This window comes from Euphorbia lathyris, chromosome 4 (assembly GCF_963576675.1).
Source record: "Euphorbia lathyris chromosome 4, ddEupLath1.1, whole genome shotgun sequence".
In the NCBI taxonomy this organism is placed as follows: domain Eukaryota; kingdom Viridiplantae; phylum Streptophyta; class Magnoliopsida; order Malpighiales; family Euphorbiaceae; genus Euphorbia; species Euphorbia lathyris.
In genome coordinates, this window is record NC_088913.1 from 25,612,271 (window position 1) to 25,633,644 (window position 21,374).

The 21,374-nt window shown below is 35.3% G+C and overlaps 2 protein-coding genes across 3 annotated transcripts; one reads left to right on the forward strand and one right to left on the reverse strand.

The window, feature by feature from the left end:
* The first annotated feature begins 3,306 nt into the window (after positions 1-3,306).
* On the forward strand, positions 3,307-5,922 carry LOC136227573 (transcription factor GTE7-like). Of its 2 annotated transcripts, XR_010688129.1 has the most exons (4): positions 3,307-4,985; positions 5,101-5,305; positions 5,387-5,538; positions 5,633-5,922. XR_010688129.1 is itself a non-coding variant. In XM_066016270.1 (3 exons), exons 1-3 carry the CDS (start codon positions 3,555-3,557, stop codon positions 5,437-5,439), a joined length of 1,689 nt encoding a protein of 562 aa, XP_065872342.1. In that variant the 5' UTR covers positions 3,307-3,554; the 3' UTR covers positions 5,440-5,922. The 2 variants fall into 2 exon arrangements, 1 of the variants encoding a protein (XP_065872342.1); XM_066016270.1 differs by having other exon boundaries at positions 5,387-5,922.
* A 3,410-nt stretch (positions 5,923-9,332) lies between these two features.
* On the reverse strand, positions 9,333-16,993 carry LOC136225935 (uncharacterized). The gene is made up of 9 exons (XM_066014110.1): positions 16,869-16,993; positions 16,052-16,644; positions 15,258-15,383; positions 14,981-15,178; positions 13,347-13,574; positions 12,134-13,258; positions 11,393-11,680; positions 10,705-11,146; positions 9,333-10,532 (listed from the first exon to the last, which is right to left on the reverse strand). The coding sequence occupies exons 2-9, from the start codon at positions 16,607-16,609 to the stop codon at positions 9,658-9,660; spliced, it is 3,840 nt and encodes a 1,279-aa protein (XP_065870182.1). The 5' UTR covers positions 16,610-16,644; positions 16,869-16,993; the 3' UTR covers positions 9,333-9,657.
* Positions 16,994-21,374: the final 4,381 nt, after the last annotated feature.

Sequence of the window (21,374 nt, forward strand, 5' to 3'; positions counted from 1 at the left end):
TGATGTAAATGGGTGATTCTTTACTAAAGTGGCTTTTCAATAATATATGCTCAAAACGGTTTCCAAAATGAGAAAGAAAAGGTTTCAAATGAATTTTAAACTTAAAGAAATATGCGATTAGTCCGTTATCGCCTAACATGCTGAGTAGGAGGCTGGTGGTTCATAACCGGGCGATGTCGGGGTGCCTAGTAGCCTTTCTCCGAAAAGGAGCTAGCCTTCTCGGCTCGTACCTAAGTTTCCCGAACCCACACCGGTCTCCCGCAAGGGATCGGTGTTCATTTTCCCATTCGTGGGTGGCGACTCTTCCATATCTCCGAGCTCCGGTCCTGCCGAGCAGCTTGATTCCACGATTGGTTGCTTTCGGTGCCAATCACAGCTTACGTCGCCATGAGGTTGTCCACCCCCCGGTCCGCCCGGGAGATTAGGCCGCGGCACCTCGTCTAACACGCGACATCTGCGGTTGAATTTGTCAGAGTCAGGAGGGGCGCGACATGCGCATTGCGAGTGGCGGCGGCAGAAGTTGCGTTCGTCGAGGCCTGCTGCGGTGGGCCTTGGAGGCTGGCCGACTGATACGCAGCAAGCGCATCACGGACCGCTTGGGGTAGCGCGTCGGCCACTGTTGGCAGAGGCGGCTGTTGCACTTGCGGTGGAGGATGCGAGGTCGATGTTGCCGCGAGGAAGGACGACTCGTTGGTGACAAAGGGCGATGTAAATCGCCAACCGGAGCTTGGTGCGATCGACCCGCCGGAAACGTTATTCATGCTTTGATCAGGGGCGGCGGTCGGTGCATCGACATTGGTGGCGGCGACGGCGGCAGAAGCAGAAACTTGATATTAAGTGTATGATGTTGATTACGGATTATCAGAGGATTCAGAGGATGTGGAAGTTGAGACTACTGATACCATGTTGAATGTATAGTTTGATATACAGAATAATATGGAGATAGAGAGAGATAAGTAATAGGCACAATATTGATTTGAATCACCTTAATGATTATGACTCTGAGGCCTTGTATTTATAGTGAGCCAATTGTAGTTTGTATAGGAACACAATATAGAAGTATAAGAGTATTGAAACTCTACTAAAAAATTGAAACTCTAACTAGATAGAAATCTATTTACAGGATAATAGGAACATTATCTCTAACAAACATATCATTGGTATATGGAAAAATATAAGAAGACATGGAAAAATATAAAAGACTTATGGGGCGTTTGATATATATTTTTTATCACTTATATAGATATTGCGTATTTTGTTCATATTTTGTCTCAGTTTAAAAAAAAGCCAAAAGAGAAATATTGGAAAGCAACTATGCGTAAGGTGCGTTATTTGGAAAAGAATTCGGGCCATGGCATTTTGTTATTTTCTGATAATGATCTGCAGCTCGAAGGATGGTGCGATTTGGATTGGGCTAGTTGTCCTATTATTATGCGGTCTTTGAGTGGTTGAGTTGTCTTTCTTGGTTATTCTCCCGTGTTCTAGAAAATAAAGAAACAACATACAATTTCTTGTTCTTCTGCTGAAGCAGAGTACCGTTCAATGACGACCATTACTTGTGAATTGAAATGGTTAAACCAATTACTTGGTGATCTAGGCGTGCATCATAAAAAAGGAATGCAGTTGTATTATGACAGTCTATATTTGCTTTATATATTGCTCAGAATCTGGTGTTCTATGAGAGAACGAAACACATTAATACAGATTGTCAATTTGTGAGAGATGCGATTACTGATGATCTTATTTCACCTTCATATGTACCTACTAAAGTGCAATTAGTAGATACTTTTACAAGGGATAAGGTCCAAATTTGTCCATCACATTTTTGAGAAAATGCAGATTTACCCTTAATATATGAAATGATGCAATTTTACCCCTAACGTTGCCAAACAAGTTCAATTTTACCCTTACACAACAAAAAATTTGAACGGACTGATTCGAAAGTTATTCGACTATCACATCAGATCTTCTAAGTAAGTTTGTCGATAAAATAAAACAATTATATGGATTTTGACGAATTGTTTATATCTGTTTTAATAATATAGTAAGTATTTTATGCATTTTTTTATGATTAAATTGTATGTGGCAAACTTAAATATTGTTATTTCGACAGATTATTTGTAACTAAATAAATATTTCAGGCAAACTGATGTTTGAAAGGTTTGATGTCATAATTAAACAACGAGTTAAATAACAGTAAAACATTATATCTAAATTTTCTCTTAGGCATGAGTAAAATTGATGTTACTTGACAAATATTAAGGATGAAATTGTCCATTTTTTACGTTACGGTAAATCTACACTTTCTAAAAATCGTTAGGAGCAAATATAGATCTTAAAAAGCTTTCGAAAAAGCTCGATTTAAATTTCTCTATCACAAGTTAGGAATTTGAGATTTTGATGTTTCGATTTGAGCATGTAAATTAGAAAAATTGATATAATTTATGAATCTAATTAAAGAGGTTTGAGATAATTTAATTTTAGACAGTCAACAATGGATAAGGATTTCAAAAAAAAATCTCGGACATGAAGTGCAAAACTTAATGATATCTCTCTTATACAAACACTTCCAATTAAATCAAACAATTTAAATTAGATCTTAGGAAATTTAAAATTGGACTTGGTAGAATTTCTGGTTTTCCGGCGGGAACTTTTCCCTCCATTTTCATTCTGCTTAACTATGGTTAATTTAACTGGTGCAGTACCAGGTGTTACTGCTGACCTGTCAAATTTTAATTGGAAAGCCTATGAATCGTTGTGGTGGGCTGTCTGTACCAAGCCTGATTCTCTTCGTTATGCTCATGATTTCCTTAGCACGGGTAAGGGTAGTTTTGTAATTCACTCTCTCATACTTTTAAAGGAGGAAAATAGTTCAGCACCCCAATCATCTTCTGGGAAAGACTATAATACCCATGAAATCTGCACACAAATTACACATTGCCCTTTCACAATCACCAATCACATGCGCGTAGCTTCACGCTTACGCCGGTTCAGCCAGTTGGCATTTTATCCACGTCATCACCTGATGGGGTCCATTTTTTGGCAAAAATAAAAGCCCTAAATTCACGACAAATTCAACCCAAATTCAGTCCACAATCCCAACCCTAACACCAATTCCTTACATCCATCAGCGGTGTGAGTATCGCCACGTGTTTTGATCAACATATCTAAACCGTCTAAGCCAGGTCACGCGGTCAGAATAGCGGGCAGCAGATCAAGAAATAAAATGAAATGAAGGGGTAAGATGTTGCCCGAGGGATCATCGGGCAGATCTCATCGCCTTTAAGAAGCGACCTTCACCTCCTATCTTCCTCGCTCTTACCAGGGAAGTTCCCAAACCCTAACCCTTCGCGTTTACATCTTAAAATTTTATTTCCGAAATTTTTTTTCTCCTGGTGGATTATTGGCGGGTCTAATCATTTCTTTCAGTGGCGCGTGTATCAGTATAGGTTGCGCGTGGACGACACGCCCTGTTTCCACTTCATGTTTTATTGTTGGTCACCCAAATTGGGAAATCCTAGCCGGGGAACGGCCGGCACCCTACCGGACTCTTGATGGCTTCTGCAGTCTTAGCGAATCGTAACGAACCGAATTGGACGCAGCCACAGCCGAGAGGCGGTGCAAAATTCATGGGCAAAGTCCCTTTTTCGAATTCAAACCCTAAATTGTCCAAAAAAAGGCAATTTCAGCCGGCTCAACCTGTCGTTAACTTCGATGGCCCTCCGGCTTTAATGCAACCAGCTGCATCGGATGATGCATCGTCTATAAATCGGAGGCCGCCTAACGATTTCAACACAGGCGGTTATCTGACTTTCAATATCTCTTCGTATTCTAAGAAGGAGCTTGTTGAGCTCAAGAATCGATTTCTGGCTGAGCTTGAACAGATCCGGAAGTTGAAGAGTCGAATCAATTCATCTGAGTTGCAGATCAGATCTAGCTCCAATTTCCACAGCAAGAAACCAATCGCGGCTCCTAACAACAAGAAAATTTTAGGCAACAAGAGGCCGTTTCCTGCAACAAATTTTGGATTTGGGGGTAAAGATGTCAAGCGATCGAATCACCCAGAGCAAGGCTCGTTGATGAAGAAATGTGTCCAGATTCTGTCGAAATTGATGAAACACAAGCATGGGTATATCTTTAATTCGCCGGTCGATGTTGAGGGACTTCAGCTACATGATTATTACGATATAATTAAAAATCCGATGGATTTAGGGACTGTCAAATTGAAAATGAGCAAGAATTTGTACGAGTCGCCCATGGATTTTGCTGCTGATGTGCGATTGACATTCACCAATGCCATGATGTACAACCCTAAAGGACATGAAGTTTACTCTCTCGCTGAGCAGTTGCTTTCCAGATTTGAGGAATGGTTCAGACCCATTCGAGATAAATTTGGCGAAGATGACCTAGATCAGGGGCATGAGCAAGATCAAGTTCAAGTTCAAGTTCAAGTGCAAGTTCAAGAAGTGCAAGCGAGTTCTTGGGATCACAACCCCAGCCGTGGTGACATTGATAGGGTAAAGAAGGATCAGGAAAATGTGATGCCAATTGCGCCTAAATATGAACAGATCCCAAAATCGATTCCTCCAAGTGCGTCAAATCCTCAATCTACCTCCCAGATGCCAGTGCGGACTCCATCACCATTGAAAGCTCCCCCAGTGAAGCCTTTAAAGCTTCCAAAGCCCAAGGCCAAAGATCCCAATAAGAGGGAAATGTCTCTTGAGGAGAAGCACAAGTTAGGAATTGGGTTGCAGAGTTTGCCTCAAGAGAAGATGGAACAAGTTGTGCAGATTATAAGGAAGAGGAATGGGCATTTGACGCAAGATGGAGATGAGATTGAGCTAGATATTGAAGCTGTTGATACAGAGACACTATGGGAGCTTGATCGATTTGTGACTAATTACAAGAAGATGGTTAGCAAGATCAAGCGTCAAGCCTTGTTGGGTGTCAACAATCCAGGAGCCGCTATTAGCGATGGCAACAAGGTATTGTTTCATCATAGTGGTTATTATTCTCTGCAATGTGGTACTTTTTGCTTCAGTGATGCCTTACTCAAAAAACTTTTATCATGCTCTTATATGCTAATTGATGTCAATGTAGGATGTATCTGGTAATGAGAGAATGGATGTTGTAACCGAGGTGAAGAAGCCAAAGAAAGGGGATGCAGGGGATGAAGATGTGGACATTGGTGATGAGATGCCAATGAGCAGTTTTCCGCCTGTGGAGATTGAGAAGGATAATGGCCATGCTAGTAGTAGTTCTAGCAGCTCAAGTAGTTCGAGTGATGATTCATCCTCATCTAGTGGTAAAACCTTAACCCCATTTCAGATTGATCTAATATATCAGGTTAAGTGGGGTAATTTGCTAATTTGAGTTAACATTGCAGATTCTGATTCAGGGAGTTCTTCAGGAAGTGATTCTGAGGATGCACATTCTTAGTGTTTGTAGATTGAAGGATATGAGGAATTGATATAAAAAGCACTGTAGAGAAGAGTAGACTGCTGAGGTTTCAGGTTCACTGAGTTGGATATGGAGGAGGTACTAAATTTTGTTGATTTGGAAAAAAAGCTAAAACTCTTGATTTGATGAAATAGCAATTGCCTGATGAGGCTTGAAAACATGTTTTGTACAGGGAGATAAGAGGGTTCTCAATTGTGTTGTTTGTGGTTGCTCTTTGAGACGAAGAGAATCAATGGAGTTTTCATGTCTGGGTTTGATTTGGGTTGGAGCTTCTGAAAATATTTGCATCTTGTGTAAAAAAGAGGGATGAAATTGTAGGTTAGACAGGTAGGAAATGTAGTTAACAAGTTCAGGAAATGGTTTAGGTAGAGACATCTAGAGAGGAGAGTAAATGTTAGATGGATGAATTACTTTTGTACACATTACAAATCTTAATACAAGCCCCCCCCTTTTAACCTCACAGATCATTGCTTCATTGCTTTTACTCTGGCTCATTCAAAGGTACACAATTTTTCTTGTTTTTCTTTTCTGTTTTGGGAAAAAAAAAGAAGTCATAAACTTTGAGCAATGCCCAAGCAAAGTACTAAAATTTGCTCCAAACCGTTCAAAGGATCACTCTTTATCAAGTAACTATCAGTTGGGCAATGCCATAAATATGGTAGATTATTCAATTCCTTGTTCTTGGTGATCTTGCTGCCTTAGAAACAGCTAATGACTCTGGGGAAAAAGGCCGATCATCCAACACCGAGACCAGTAGTACAAGGTTTTAAGAAGAGAAGAGGATGAATCAGAGAAGTGTGAAGTTGAATTGAGGAGAGCTTGAGCATCTAATGTGTTGTTGGGTTTCAGTTTTTTCTATAAAAGCACCCTTGGAAGCATTCCAATCATCCGAGTCATTAAATCTTGGATATTGCATGATCTGAATTTGATGAGTAAAAAGTGCACAGCCAAATTTTTAATGCTGCTGATGTGCTCATTTTCATGTGGGAAAGGAATTTCTGATTGTAAACAGTTTGAAACGTGGTGTGCTTTGCCAAGTTGTTAGTCCAAAATAGTAGGCGAGGGGAGGGGTTGAGATAAATGGAATCGTGGAGGCACATCAGATGGGGGATTTAATCCTAATTGTATTGATGTTGGTGTGGTATATGCATAGTTGAATTATGTGCATAAAAACATGGTTTTAATCCAATCCAATCCAATCCAAATTGAGATGGTCACTATCTATCTATCTATCAGTCAATCCAAAGATGTTATGTTGTTGATGAATATATGTGAAAAAGAAGCCAATCCCAGATGATGAACTGATGAAGTCAATATATATAACATATGCTTTTTGATTCCCCTTTGGATCAATTATTAAAAAAATGAGAATGATTATTCTAAAATGGTGCGGTAGTGGGACCAAAATGATTCCAAATGACATTTAGCAAATGTTTTGTTTAGTTTAGTTAACCAATCAAAATCAGTATTTGATCAAATATTCGCTTAAGGTTGTCGTCAATTATAGGCAAACTTCTTCCTATCTATTGGTAACTTTGGAGAACGTTTACTGCATTGACATGAGTTGCTTTCATCACTGTCCCAATATATTTTCTTTCCCTTGATATTGACCCTTTTGCCCCTTTCTATCATAACCCAAAAGAAAAAAGTGTTCTAGATTTTGAAGCAAAAAATTTTAATTGGAAAGCATCCACCAAAAGGGTGTTCAACGATCAATGAACCAGAAAATCAGATAAATTATAAAAAGCATCCCGAGCTTAATGAATTTTATTTTCTGACATCTTTTGTTAGCTGTGATTTTATGGACCAAAAAATGAAAGACAATGGATCTCATGATGCTTTAATACTGTAAATGATACAGTATTATATAACCTTGATATTTTCAAGTTGGGTTGATTTTTCGGTCATCACTATTAACGGAATTAGAGCACATTACGCAAATCATGAATTTTATTATGGTTACTATATGAACGCCTCGTTATTTGAACGTCTCGTTATCACTAATCAGTAATAAATTAAGAATACATATTAATTTTTATTAATGAGAAAAGCATCATATGTTTTGGATTAAATCAAACACATGCACATGCGTCATTTTCACATTAAGTTTATGGTTTTAATTAATGAAAAGTAATAACATGATGGTGTACATGTAGAGTGGAATGCGTAGGATATAATTAGAGGTAAAATTAATTTAATTGTACAAATGTTAAGTATATAATTATATCATTTAGCGATGTTAGCCATAAAATCGAATTTAGCTACTAATGTTGGGTTATTTATAAACCTTGTCCCTTTTTTTATTTTTATTTTGGCAAAAGTCATTTTGACCTTATCTAATTATTCTGATTTATATTAAACTCTTTATCTTTTATTTCAATACATTAAATTTTTTCACCTTAAACCATTAATAACTTGAAAAGTTAGGTTTTAATGTAAAACTCGATTAATAGAACATTATTCATTTTATTTACCGTCAAAATTTTGCATCTTTTACAGATCGAAAGTAATTTTTTTATAGGTATGATGTAGTTATAGAAAAACGGTAAAAAAATATTATTTCGAATTGTAAATCAAACACTTTTAGACACATAGAACAAGTAACATTTTATTAACTGAGTTTTATGTTCACCACTATTTTAACAAGGAACTTAATGTAAAAAAAAACCAAATATTTAAGGGGTGTTTGGCTACTGCTTTTTCTCTCCCTGTTTGCATTTTCACTTTAAAATGGAAAATTTTAAGTGTTTGGTTAGACACTTTATGTTTGCTTAGCTGAAAAGTAACTTTTTATAAAAACATGGAATCCGTGCTTTTTGGAAAATCAGTATTTTCCAAAAACAAACCGTAACAGTAAATAATAAAAGCATGTAAACCAAACGGGCCCTTAATATATCGAAATAAGAAATCGAAATCTTAATGTACCAAAATTAAAATTACTCGACTTAGAGGACACTTTTGCTCTTTATTGGTGCAATAATATCAATGACATTAACTGTAAAAAAGTAAAGCTTTTGCAGATATCCCAACAACGAATTTATTACCAACTTGTGTGCAGTGTTGTGCATACCAAACCTTTACCCGATAGCCACGGCTCCTACGTAGCAGGTACCAATGCCTAAATGGGGGGATACATTACACCATCACCTCTTCAATATTAAATTTTTTATCAATTAGTAATTTTGTTTCCTTAAAAAAAGAATTAATTTTGTTTAAAATATTTATTTCTAATAGAAAAACTATGATACTTATGTTACTAATAAATTTCAGTAATCATAAAGCTATGGTGTACTTTACACCCTAAAATGGATTGCAGCAACTTATATAGTTTATAAACCCGTTTGTTTTATCTAAAACGGCTGTTGGAAAAAGAGCTTTTTCAAAAAGCAAAGATTTTCTGTTTTTGTAAAATGTTACTTTTCAGGTGTAAAAGACAAACATAAAATCATTAACCAAACACATAAAACTCTTGAAAAGACAAACAAAAAAAATGAAAAGTAGCTATCGGACACTCCTATGTAATATATAACAAAAGTAATGATTTATATTGTCCATATTAGAAATTTAAACCCAATTCAAAGGTTGTACTTGGTGAAAGCAAATACTCCATTACTTGACAAAATGTCATTTAACATGAAGAGGGTGATGTAGTCATAATGCAATTAATAACTTAATAAGAGTTTAAAATATTCTGAACAGTCAAGCCTCTGTCTTCTAAGAATCAGAACCTACTACTCAATTCCGATTCAAATCAAGTAAACTAATTAATTAATTAAATTCACACCGACCAACAGCTGTTCCTGTGCGAAGTCTGACCAAAATCTCTTCCAACTTGTTTGCCTTTACAGAACAGAACAGAGTTTAGAAGCACATGCAAAGCATTCATCTCCAACACCCATAAATTATCATAACAAAAGTATCACAGCAATCAACAAGAAATTTTTCTTAAAAACAAGACAAGACACCTCAAAATTTTAATAAATCCTTGGTTCAATCTACTCTTCAACTATAATGGAATTCTTCCTGTAACAAAACTTCATTCATACTTCCAGATATAGATCTGTTTCTGCACCTAATTTATCAAACAGGCCTAAGATTCAGAAGTGTTCTCTAGTACTGCTGCATCATAGGTCGTAGTTTTCGAAAACTACAGCCTTGCCAGAGTTCTTTGTGGTACGAGTCCTGAGCAGCCGAAAGCTATTCCTTGGTTTTCTTCAAATTCAAAAACAGCTCACCAAGTTTAGATTCACAGGCAGCTTGGGTCTCTGGGGACAAATCTTTAAGGAAAGACTTGGCTAGATCATGGCTTGATAAAATCTGGAATATCTTACTGCAAAACTTGCGCACTTCACCCTGCCTTGACTTGCTTTCTGGCATGTTTGTCACCAATTCCTTTATCAGATGACTAAGCTTTCGTAAATGCTTCTTCAGGGCTTTCTTCAATGCGTCGTCAGAACTAGAAGAAACCATTAACTTCAATGTTTCCATCAGTAGATCAAGTACTTTAACTCGGCGGAACTCTGATTTTGGAGTACTGCATTTCTCCAAAAGGAAACCAAAGAAATGTTGCCCAATCCATGGTCTTCTTCTGAATATTTGCTTCAAAAAGCCGGATTTTATTTGAGACCTTTTATCGTCTAAATATCCCACCAAGACGCATTCAATAATATCAAAGCATCTCTGTAGTTCAGGCTCAGGCAAGTGTCGGGCATCTATTATCTTCAAAATCCAAAAGGTTGAATTCTGAGCAAGGGACATCATCATTTTATGGCGCTTCCACGCAGCGGACTCCTTCTTCTTCTTATCTGATGGAACTGACTGCTTCTTCTCTGATGGAACTGCCGATTTCTTGCTCTTGAATGGCTTTGATGCCAACTTCAGGTTCCTTTCCAACAAATCTTCAAGGATAGCTAATTGGACAGTTTCATCCTTGGGAAATTCCTTCGCTTTGAATATTTTCTTTTGCAAGATTCCCCAAATACGCTGTCCAAGCTGCACACTAATTTCTGCAGTATGTGGATTAACAAGTGCACGACACAAGTTCGAGTATACTGTTACCACTTCAGGCTTGCCTGGAAAATAAAGACAAATAAGATGAAATTAAAAGAAAGCAACTAAACAAGGAAATTGCTCCAAAAATTCAGGTTTTTCTTCAGGAAAATAAAGATTCACTTGAACCAGAATTAACAGTGTGGATCTGCTACATATTACTGCTGATTTCACCAAAAGTAACAAAGTACTTGCCTGGATTTTCATGAAGGTAAATCTCTAGCAACGAAAGGACACGGAGTTTAAAGAGAACAAGCTGCGATTGTGCAGTTTCATTTCCAGCCTGATTCTTTTTCTCTTTAAAAATTTGGGCAAGATAAGTGTCCATTCGGAACATAGCCTCATCATCCATATCAGAACCATCAGAATCTTCGGGAGATTCTTTCCCAGATTCCTCAGCTTCAACTACTGCCTCAGAATCGTCTGTCTGCTCCTCAACCTTACCTGTTTCACCTGTCTCAGCTTCATCAATTTCTTCTTCTTCTTCTTCTACTTCTTCTTCAATATCAAGAAAATCTTCGTCATCGTCCTCACTCTCTGCATCCGCACGTCTAGCAGGTTTCAAATCTTTCTTGATAACACGCAACATCTGGAGCAGACCATCATTTGTCATGTCACTACAGAAATACCTGAAAACCTGAAAAAGGCATTCAATCACTAGGTTAATGATGATTCCTACAGGCTAAAAGAAATACCAAATACGCTCCAACTACTTCAATGCTTCCACATAACAGTTATCACAGAGACAACAGAGCAGCTGATATCTCCATGAATGATCCTATATCTTCCATAAAAGCTAATAAGGTCCCAAAGAACTAACTAGAAAAGTCATTCAAATGCTGAATTTTTATATGGAAGTTACAGTCGCTACAATTGCACATACCTGTTCTATAGCAGCTCGCATAGGAGCTGATGACTGTGGCAACAATGAAAGCAGTGTATCAACTAGAACATCCATCAATTCAGGTTTTTCATCATTATCAGATTCATCTTCTCCAGAAGATTCGAGAAGATCAGAAGCGGAAAAAGCTTTCTTGCAACAGATAATAAGTTCATATATAGCATCTGAGAATTCCCCAGGCCAAAGGAGTACTTGAAGCAGCAGCTGTATCAGTAAGTACCTCAGTGCACGAGACCTATTTGCATCTCCACTAAGCTCACAATTCCTTTCCTGGAAAAATTAAAAACAAGTTAATTTTTGGACATCCTTCCAGAAGATTAAATGACATATGGAGAAAAACACGAAAATTTTAGAAAAAATTTTAGGAGTTGAATGCAAAGAAACTAGCAAACATCAAACATGTGCCAATTAGAAACATCCATGGGTTTCGGGCTCGTCAAAAAGAAATCTATGCCTCTATGGAAGCAGCCAATTACAAACACGGGTTACAAATGTTACATATCATTTGTTTCGGAAAAGTCAATTTATAATGACTCAATTTTAGCCATGTCAATATATAATCATTGACCATCTTAGAGATTTTCCATACAAAATTACAGATATCATAGAAATTTGAGTATATACAGATTCATGATGAATTCAAATACCAAAACCATAAGTAACTATATTACCACATCCAACATTCACTGCTAATACAACAAGGTAAGGCAACAGAAGTATTACCTCTTTGGACAGCCTAGTTTCCATTTCTTGCAATTTTTCAAATGCTTTCTCATCCTCATTACTCAAAGGTCGAAATAGAGAAACTGAGGGAATGTTGCGTAATGTGCTAAGGAACCGCATGAAGTAAGACCCCAGATCACTGGGCTCAAGGCCATTTGCCAAAGAACGCACTCCTTCCACCTTTTGTGCACTTGCCAGCAAATGTTGGATCTGCTCAATACACATCTTGCAAACAGCACTGGAGGTGGCTGCTTTGGGCCATCTAAATTTCTCCTGTAATTCAAAAGATGTAACTTCAGAACCAAGGGATGCAGAGAACAGACCTTGCACAGCTAGAAACTTCAATATTTCTTTTTGCACCCGGAACTTTGCTTCAGGGTCCAGCTTCAAATATTTCAAAATACATGGGAGGGATTCAACAATCCAAATTTTTAAAAACTCAAAATTTCCCATTGCAGTAGGCGAATCTTTATCCTCTATCGATCCTATCTCTGAGTTGTCATCAGTTGTCTGGCTTTGATCCGAAGGTGCCTCTAAAGCATGTCCTCCATCTACAAACATGTCCATCAAATTCTGAATGAACAGCATACAACCAGCTTCTGTTTTGAACTCTGCCATTAAAGTCTTGATTGTCTTCGTTCTTGTAACATTATCAAATTTCCCATTGCTATGTTTTTGTAGAGCCACTATAACAGCAACTCTTCTGACATCATCGTCTCCAACCCAATCTAACAATTCTTTAAGAAAATGCTGTGCAACTTTATAAAGCCAAGAGTCTTTTGTTGAAAGTACATCAATCAGGCACTGAACAAGTTTGTAAGATAGAACAATCGGAACATAAGATGCAGGTAACTTAGGCAGGAGTAGAAGCAGAACATCAAATGCCAGATGTTTACGATCGTGAGATGACAAAAGAAGTGATCCCTCAATGATAACCTCACAAAAATTCTGAATGCTCTTTGCTGTTTCTTCAATAGAAGAGCTAGACTTGCGATTCTTTTTATGCTTCTTAAGAGAGTTTGATGCTGACATCATATTTTCAGCTTGCAGAATGGTATCAGGTAAAAGAATATTTACAAGGACAGGCCACACGCTATGAACTCGAGGTTGACAAAATGACGACTCCTGCCATATTTCAAAAATGTTTCAGATGGAATCTTATACTTCTCTCCACAGTATACTTTAATCATAAAAATACATGGTGCATATTTACCTGCAAGCAGTTAGTAATTGAGGAAAGATGATCAGAGGAAAAAAGTCTGCTAGGGGTAAATGGAACCGGCAAAATATCTCCAAACAATATGGTCTCAGCATCCATTTTTTCTCGAATTTTCAAGGCCAAAAGCAGAGCATCGGGATTGCCTGCTTTCATGGCTCTGTTAAACCACTCTTCCATAGATGGAATGTCATGTACGAGATCCATCAAAGTATCACATGACAACTGCAATCACAAGATATCAAAGAAGAGATAATGACACAATCAGCTATGACATTTCCCACATGCTGTATGCATGTAATCCATCAAAGACTATTTCCCATATTCATGAATAATGAATAATCTAGCAACATTTAGAAGACTGAAGCAACAACATAAGTGCAACTGCGATTCTAAAAATTCTTATCCATCCCTTATCTTAAAAATAATGAAGCTTTACTGAAAAGATTACAGAAGGTAATGTGTTTATTGAAGACAAGTGTACTCAAATATCATAGTATTATATATGGCAAGATCAATCCAATTATGAGACAGAAAAGCGAAGGTCTACATAAACAACTTCAAAATAATGCCTTCACAAAGGGAAAAAAAACAAGGTATACTGTACAGATTTTATTTCGACTTAATTCCAAGTTATGATATGCAGGATGGTTCAACTCACACAAGTTTGCTAGATTAAGCAAACTGTTAACCATCTAGGAAAAAAAAAAAGATTGTGATAAAATATAGGGAAAAGTACGAAAAAAATGCTTGTGGTTTGCCCAATTTGCAAATAGAGGCCTGTGGTTTAAAAGTTTCAATTAGAGGTATGTGGTATGTTTGATTTACAAAATAAAGTATTACAAATTACAATGTTAAGTTCTGATTACAAGTTACAACCAAAGGCATTTTTATCTTAAAAGAATTATTCTTACGTATAGACAAAATACAGCCCCCCAAAACACAGCTCCCTAAATCGAAACCATAAATCATATGGTGGACATTTTACGTTTTTTTTACTAATTTGACAGTTTTATGAACTAAATTGATATTTAAGTTCATTTTATATGGCTGCAATTTGATTTTAGGATCTGTGTTTTGTCAATATGTAAATGTATAAAAATGATCTTAATTGTCATCGGAACTTAATAATGTAAAATTCAAATACTTTGTTTTGTAAAAAAAGCATACCACATACCTCTATTTGCAAACTTTTAAACCATAGACCTCTGTTTGCAAATAGGGCAAACCACATGCATTTTTTATGTACTTTGCCCTAAAATATATTACTACAACTAATAACTTCATAGGACTGCAAAGTTACCTCCCAAAAGAATTAGAGGACTATGAATGGGTTGAGGTAAATAATGCCACAATGATAATTGGCAAGCTTAACAAGAAACAAAGGAGATAAGGTACTATACTAATTCAGAATCTAGCAAGTATAAGTTTGTAATAGCTCACAAATATATGCTAATTTAGGATCTAGCGAACCTAAGCTTTTGATACCTATCAAATTAATATATGCTAATTCAGATACCAGAATCAGAAGCATTATAAATTCTACAATAGTGACAACTATCACTTCAAAGGAATAAGTCATACACAAATAAATATGACATTATTTCTATTTATGTATCACAACAATATACCTTCTCAACCAAATCTAAAATAACTGCAACAGCTGGCTCCTGCAAATACTGCTTCTTTGTTGCAAGATCAAGTAGAGCAACGGTGAAATCTGTGAGTTGTTGAGTATCTGGATCAGATTTCACTTCTTGAGTCATTCTTCCTGATCGAGCAAGAGCACCGTAAGAAAATAAGCGACCTAGAAGGCAATCCTTTACTTCCTGCAATGTCAAGGAAAAGCAACTTAAGCTTTTGTCTAGCATATAGTAAACAGAAATGTAAAAACAAATTATTGCTCACCTGACCCTTCATTGACGAAGAAACTTCTAACAATTCAACTATTAGTTTCAGCAATGAGTCGACTTTGATGCTAGAAATCGTACCAATTAACACAGTCAAACCCAGTGCAAACCCTTGCCTAGCACACTGGAAAAACACAGCCAGAGAACACATGCTCAAAGGTTAGCCAATGACCATACTTCACATATTTGCAATTATAAGTTTATTGTGATCACAAGATACATTACAGAGAGGTTTCCAACTCTCACAGAGCTGGACAGATTCATGTCTTAGCCACTGTAACTTTGATTACCATACAGAGAAATTATCATTCTGAAAATATGATTGCTCTACAGGTCCCCTGAAAGAGTTCTTATGCAAGATTAAAATCCCTAGAAGCCATAAACCGCACTACTCATATCTTATTTGATACAGAGAAAAGGATACTACTAAAGGGTAAAATTATATATGTGCAACACGTGTCACAAACAAAAATTAACCACTGATCCTAACCACACCAATATTGATGAATTACAGAATCTACTAACTGATGAAATTTTCTACACAAGTCAAAACCCCAGAAGAGTGAAGACCAATATGATGTTATAACTTATAACTACTCTATCTACGGGCCACTATCAAAATATTAACTACTACTTGATCTTATAACTTATTTCACACATCATGTAATTTAACTGCAACTTATGGAACCTGTAACAGATGCCACACAAAATCTGTCGGAAACATGTATCTTAAACTGGAATGACAACAGCACAAGAAAATAGACATAGATACCAGATTGTAGCCAGCCATACCTCCCTTGAAGATGAAGCACCACGAATAAGCCTGCGTACAGCATATCTTAAAGAAGGTGCACAATTGTTCAAGCCGTCATCTTTGTTTGCTTCAAGTTTCAACCCGCCATTAATCAATTCCTTCTTATCCACCATTTCATATGCCTGCTGAACCTCCTTTAACTCCAGCACCAACCTTTCCACTGCAGCCTCTCTAACAGAAACATCTGCTAATGCCAAGTCCTTAAACACATCAATATGGAACTCAGGTAAACCACCGCTTGTTGAAACAGCCTTATGCACAGTGTTTTCATTAACTTCCAAATCTACTTCCATCTGTTTAGGCTTTGATTCTTTGTTTCCTGAGGTAAGGCGGTGCTTTTTTTTGTCCATAGCTTTCCTTTCCTTCTTCCTTTCCATTGGTTTTACTGAACTAGGAGCAGAGGGTGTTTCCACTACCTTCTCCTTGTCCTTTTTCAATTTCTTTTTAACAGGATTAGCAACTACATTTTCTGTATTTGTATCTACCAGATTTTCAACTTCCTCTACAGGATTGGAATTCCTTTTCTTGCTTCCCATTTTAAAACAATATTTTTCTTTCCTGTTGAAAGTTCCTGTAATACAAACACACGCAATATAAGTATCACCGCGATTGAGTAAAACTCACCATAAAAACAGATAGTTATCAGAAAAATGCATTCAATTATAGTGCACGAAATGCAATTTCACCAAGCACAATAAAATCAACAAACGGGGATTCAGGGAATGAAAGGAACGGCACAGTGTGACAAAGGAGAGAAAAAAAATCCAAATAGCTGTAGAGTGAAAAAGTACGTGCCTCAAAAATAAACTAGGCCACGTTGATTACTCTTGAAGTATCGGCAACCAGGAAGAAACCCTAGCTATGTAAGAAGACGATGGGGAAGAAGAAGTTTAATAAAGCTAAAGTTTCCATCAGAATTGCAAAAAGCCCATTAAACATAAAACTAAGCCCCATTTCCCTCTTTATTTTTGTATTTACATATTTTTATTTTTTGATATTCTTTTATCTACCATTTTTAAGTTTTATTTTTTTAAAAACTTTAAGTTTTTCATTTTAATTCAAACTTAAAATTATCAATTATCGTAAATTGTAAATTGTATTTTTAGTTCTACTTACACTCATTTTAATTTGAGATGGATGTATATATATAAATGATATTAAATAAAAAAATTTCAATATTATTTACGAGCTTTTTTGAAGCAAGTTTGTAAACCTATAATCGAACTTGCTCGTGAACTTTCAGCTTTGATCTGCTCAAACTCGGTTCATTTATGAATCAATCCTCTAAACGAGTGGCTCAACTCATTTACAATCATACTTGCTTTTATATACTAATTAGAGATATGTGAACTAAGAGAAATTCCAATATAGAGTGCTTGATTGGGTTGTTAGTGAGGTGCCAATATTTTTAGCAACATCAAGGTGTGTCATCTATTGGAATGATAGTGAGTGTTTAGAAATTTTTGAACAATGTTACCATTTTTTAGCAATATTGCTTAATTTTTTTTAATATAAACAAATTATCTAAAAAAACTAAAAGTTATGTATAAAATAATAATTTAAGGAACTATTATGTCGACTTTTAGAATTACTTGTAGTATTTTTTTAACAAAAATTCTCAAATGTGATATGGGCAAGGAGAAATAAAATAGGGTAAATAATTTATTAGTCTTTCACTTTTTATCTAACACATTGTTTAACCCATATTTTGAAAAACATATTATAAGATCCCTATTATTTATCATTATTAACTCTTTGGTCATTCTGTTTATTTTTTTTAGTTTTTTAACCGTTATATTTGGCATAAACAGAAATACAGAAAATAACAGAGTAACATATCCATTATGTATTGTACGGTTAAAAATCTAAAAAAAAAAAGACAAAATGATCAAATGGTTAATATTGATAAAAGTTAGACCTTAAAATGTATTTTTCAAAATAGAAAAACTAAATAATGCATAACGTAAAAATGTGAGGACTAATAAATTGTTTACCTAATAAAATATGATATTTTAGAATGATGTATTATGTTTTGGAAATTTTTAGAGTGGAGTTACTCTAATAAAGTTGTAAAATTGGGAGTTATCTCTTCCCGTAAGATGAGTATATAAAAAAGAAAAGATATGTACCAGAAATAAATATTGCGGTTTGACGAATTTGAAAAGATAGTTTTCATAATTTAAAAATTTACAAATATAGGTTTCGTGATTTGTGAAATTTGCAATTAAATAACATGTAAGTCAATCTTTCAATCAAACAATACTTGAGGTTTAGTTAATTTGTAGAATGAGACCTTATATTTTGAGTAATTTACAAAGTCAGTTTTTTTTTTTTTGGTAGGAACAAGAAAATAAAGACAAATCAACAAAAAACAAAAAATTAACCCGGGATCAGCCTTGGGAAGCTAACCCCCACCACATCCTCCAGGAGGACCGAGGAAAGAAAATCCGGAGGAGAAGAATAAGTAGTGACTCCCCAACTTCCTTCATGACCAGTTACCGCTAGACGATCCGCCACAAAGTCAGTTTTTTAATTGCTCCAAATCACTCCATTTTGGAACAAAAAGTTACAATAATAATTTTTTACAAAATCACCGAGTTATTAAAGTACACAAGCACAGAATTCCTATATGCAAATTTTTAAACCACGAAAACTGTATTTATAAATCCGCTAAACTATAAAGTTTATTTTTACCTTTTTCTGAACCCCTTTCTCCAACTCCATGAAGACCTCATCTCAATATATTAATATTTTTCTAGAATTCGTATAGATGTTTGATAAATTACTTATAAATTTATAATTGATATATTTCTATACATTATATTTAACTAATTGTTTATACGGAAAAAAAAAAGGAAAATGGAGATATCCCAGTGTTCCAAATTCAAAAAATAAATAAATTAAAACACTATTGACTCTCGAATTTATTCAAAATTTTATCATTTAACTTGTGATCTATCCCAATTGAATTTTTACCTAATTTGAATGGAGATTTGACGTAATTATTATAATGGAGATTTGACATAATTATTATATAATATTTTGATATGTGGACTTAATACATGATATATTTTAAAGTTTTTTTTATTACGTAGATTTTTTATGTGAAAATAATTAATTAAATTAAAAAAACAACTCCTTAAACTAAAATTTATCCATTTTTAAAGAAAAATTGATTAAATTTAAGTGTTAATATATTGAAATAACAGTTATCTTAAATCCCTATCCAAATTGAGTGAACTTGGTGAAGTATGACTGAATGTGATCAAATGTAAGTTATATCTCAAAAATATTATTTATTTAACACAAAAATGCACAAATTTACTTCAATTTACTGACTGTTAGCGATATTTTGCGAATATGCTAATTTTTAACTTTGTCACGTGTGGTTAGGGTGCAGGCGTTCCAGAGAAAATTATTTCTCAATTATTTGGACGGTTAAGTTTATAGAATTACGCGCCAAAAATTGAATTCTAAACGAAACGATTGGCGATGAACGCAAGGATTGAAAAAGTCTCTCTTGGATCTCTAGCGCCTTATAAAAACTTTGCTAGATAAATCGATTTTATTTAAGCTACCGTGAGTAAATTAAAGACGGATAAAATAAAAAATTAAAGGTGCGAGATTGACACAAGATTTGGTGAAAAAATTGGTATTTTATTGATATAAATCAAGGTTTGAATACATATGTTCAAATAAGCATAAAAATGAAATTAACTACAATTGGAAAATTTCTATACTAAACATATAGCTAATTCAATTGAATTGAGAAAGCAAATCAAATACAAGGAATTGAAATGCAAATAATAATAAATTGGAATTCAACGACAAACTCGGAGCTACAATAGCTATCTCGGTTGGACATTGAATTTTGGTGTCGGTTTGAGGTTCTCGGAGCACCGCGATCGTTTGGCACGAGCGGAATTGATCTAGAAAATTTCTGACTTGTAGTAGGCAAGAATGGGGCATATTCGACCTTCAACTTCGGGAGCACCGTATGAGTGCTTACGAACACGGAATCAAGCGAATTAAAAGGCTAAATCGAACTTCAGGATGTCAAGAACATATGTTTAGAGGGGATCGAAGGATGAAACGAACTTTAAACAGGCGAAAATAGGCCTAGAAAATCATTGGACGAATTATACTAAGAACTGGAAACAGAATGTCTAAAACGATTTGGGGTGCCAAAATCAGCTTGTAAATAGAGTTTCTGGATACTGAATTGAGTAAATCAATTCAGGAAGTCAGTAACAAATTTGTAGAGGGATTGAAGGAAAAAACGGACTCTAACTAGAAGAAATTGGACTTTGAAAATAACTTGACGAATCTGGAAAAATTAATTTAGAAAGCTAATGAATTGAAAACTTGGGGCTTAGGAATGCTAAAATGAATTGAAAAAAAATTGAAAATAGGCTATTAGAACTTGAATTAAGGTTAAAGCAGGCTAAAGAAGGAATTAAAACTAAGAACTTGAAGGACAAAAACAAATAACTTAAGAACTAAGAACTTAAAAAGAGAGCATTTGAAATGACCTTTAGGGAGGTTTTGTTGTGTTGAATGAATGAGTATGAATGAAGGTTTTGAGGTCTATTTATAGCATTTCTTAGGAGCATTTTAGGTAAATAATTCACCATTAACCCATGAATTTCTCTCAGATTTTGCCCACTAACTTGCCACCTCACTAACTTCTTTAACTTCCATTAACCACCACCAACTTATTCTTAACTTCCCTCAACTTCCATGCCACATCACCTTGTGGTTAAAGAGACTTTTCAGACTTAGACCTAGGTGTAGGGATGAACTAGGCTTCGTAGGTTAGCTCGTGGTTGTGTTCGGGTGCGTTTGAAGAAGTCAGGTGGACCAAAAACAGACTCCGGATGAAGACTGACCTCTAGCTTGCCGAGCTGGAGGTTAGTTTATATATATATTTATTTTTTATTTTCCATTCATCTTATTTATTTTATTATTATTATTTTATTTAGAAAAATAGAAACTATATCCTAAAATTAACTATAAACTTTTTATAATATACGGTAGTCAAATAACCGTCGAACTTCTGTTAGAGAAGATCTTGCTTCAAAGTACTAATGGTAAAATTGACGCAAAATTTACAACCTCTATAAGATCCCACCAAGTTTTAAACCATGATAACTGTTTTGCAAATTAGTCAAGATTCCACAAGATTTATTTAAATTAGTCAAGATCCCACAAGATTTATTTAGAATTTATTAAGGCCTATTTGACATTGATTTTCCAAGACTATAACAGCCAGCTAAAATTTGCAATACCAAACCGGCAAAG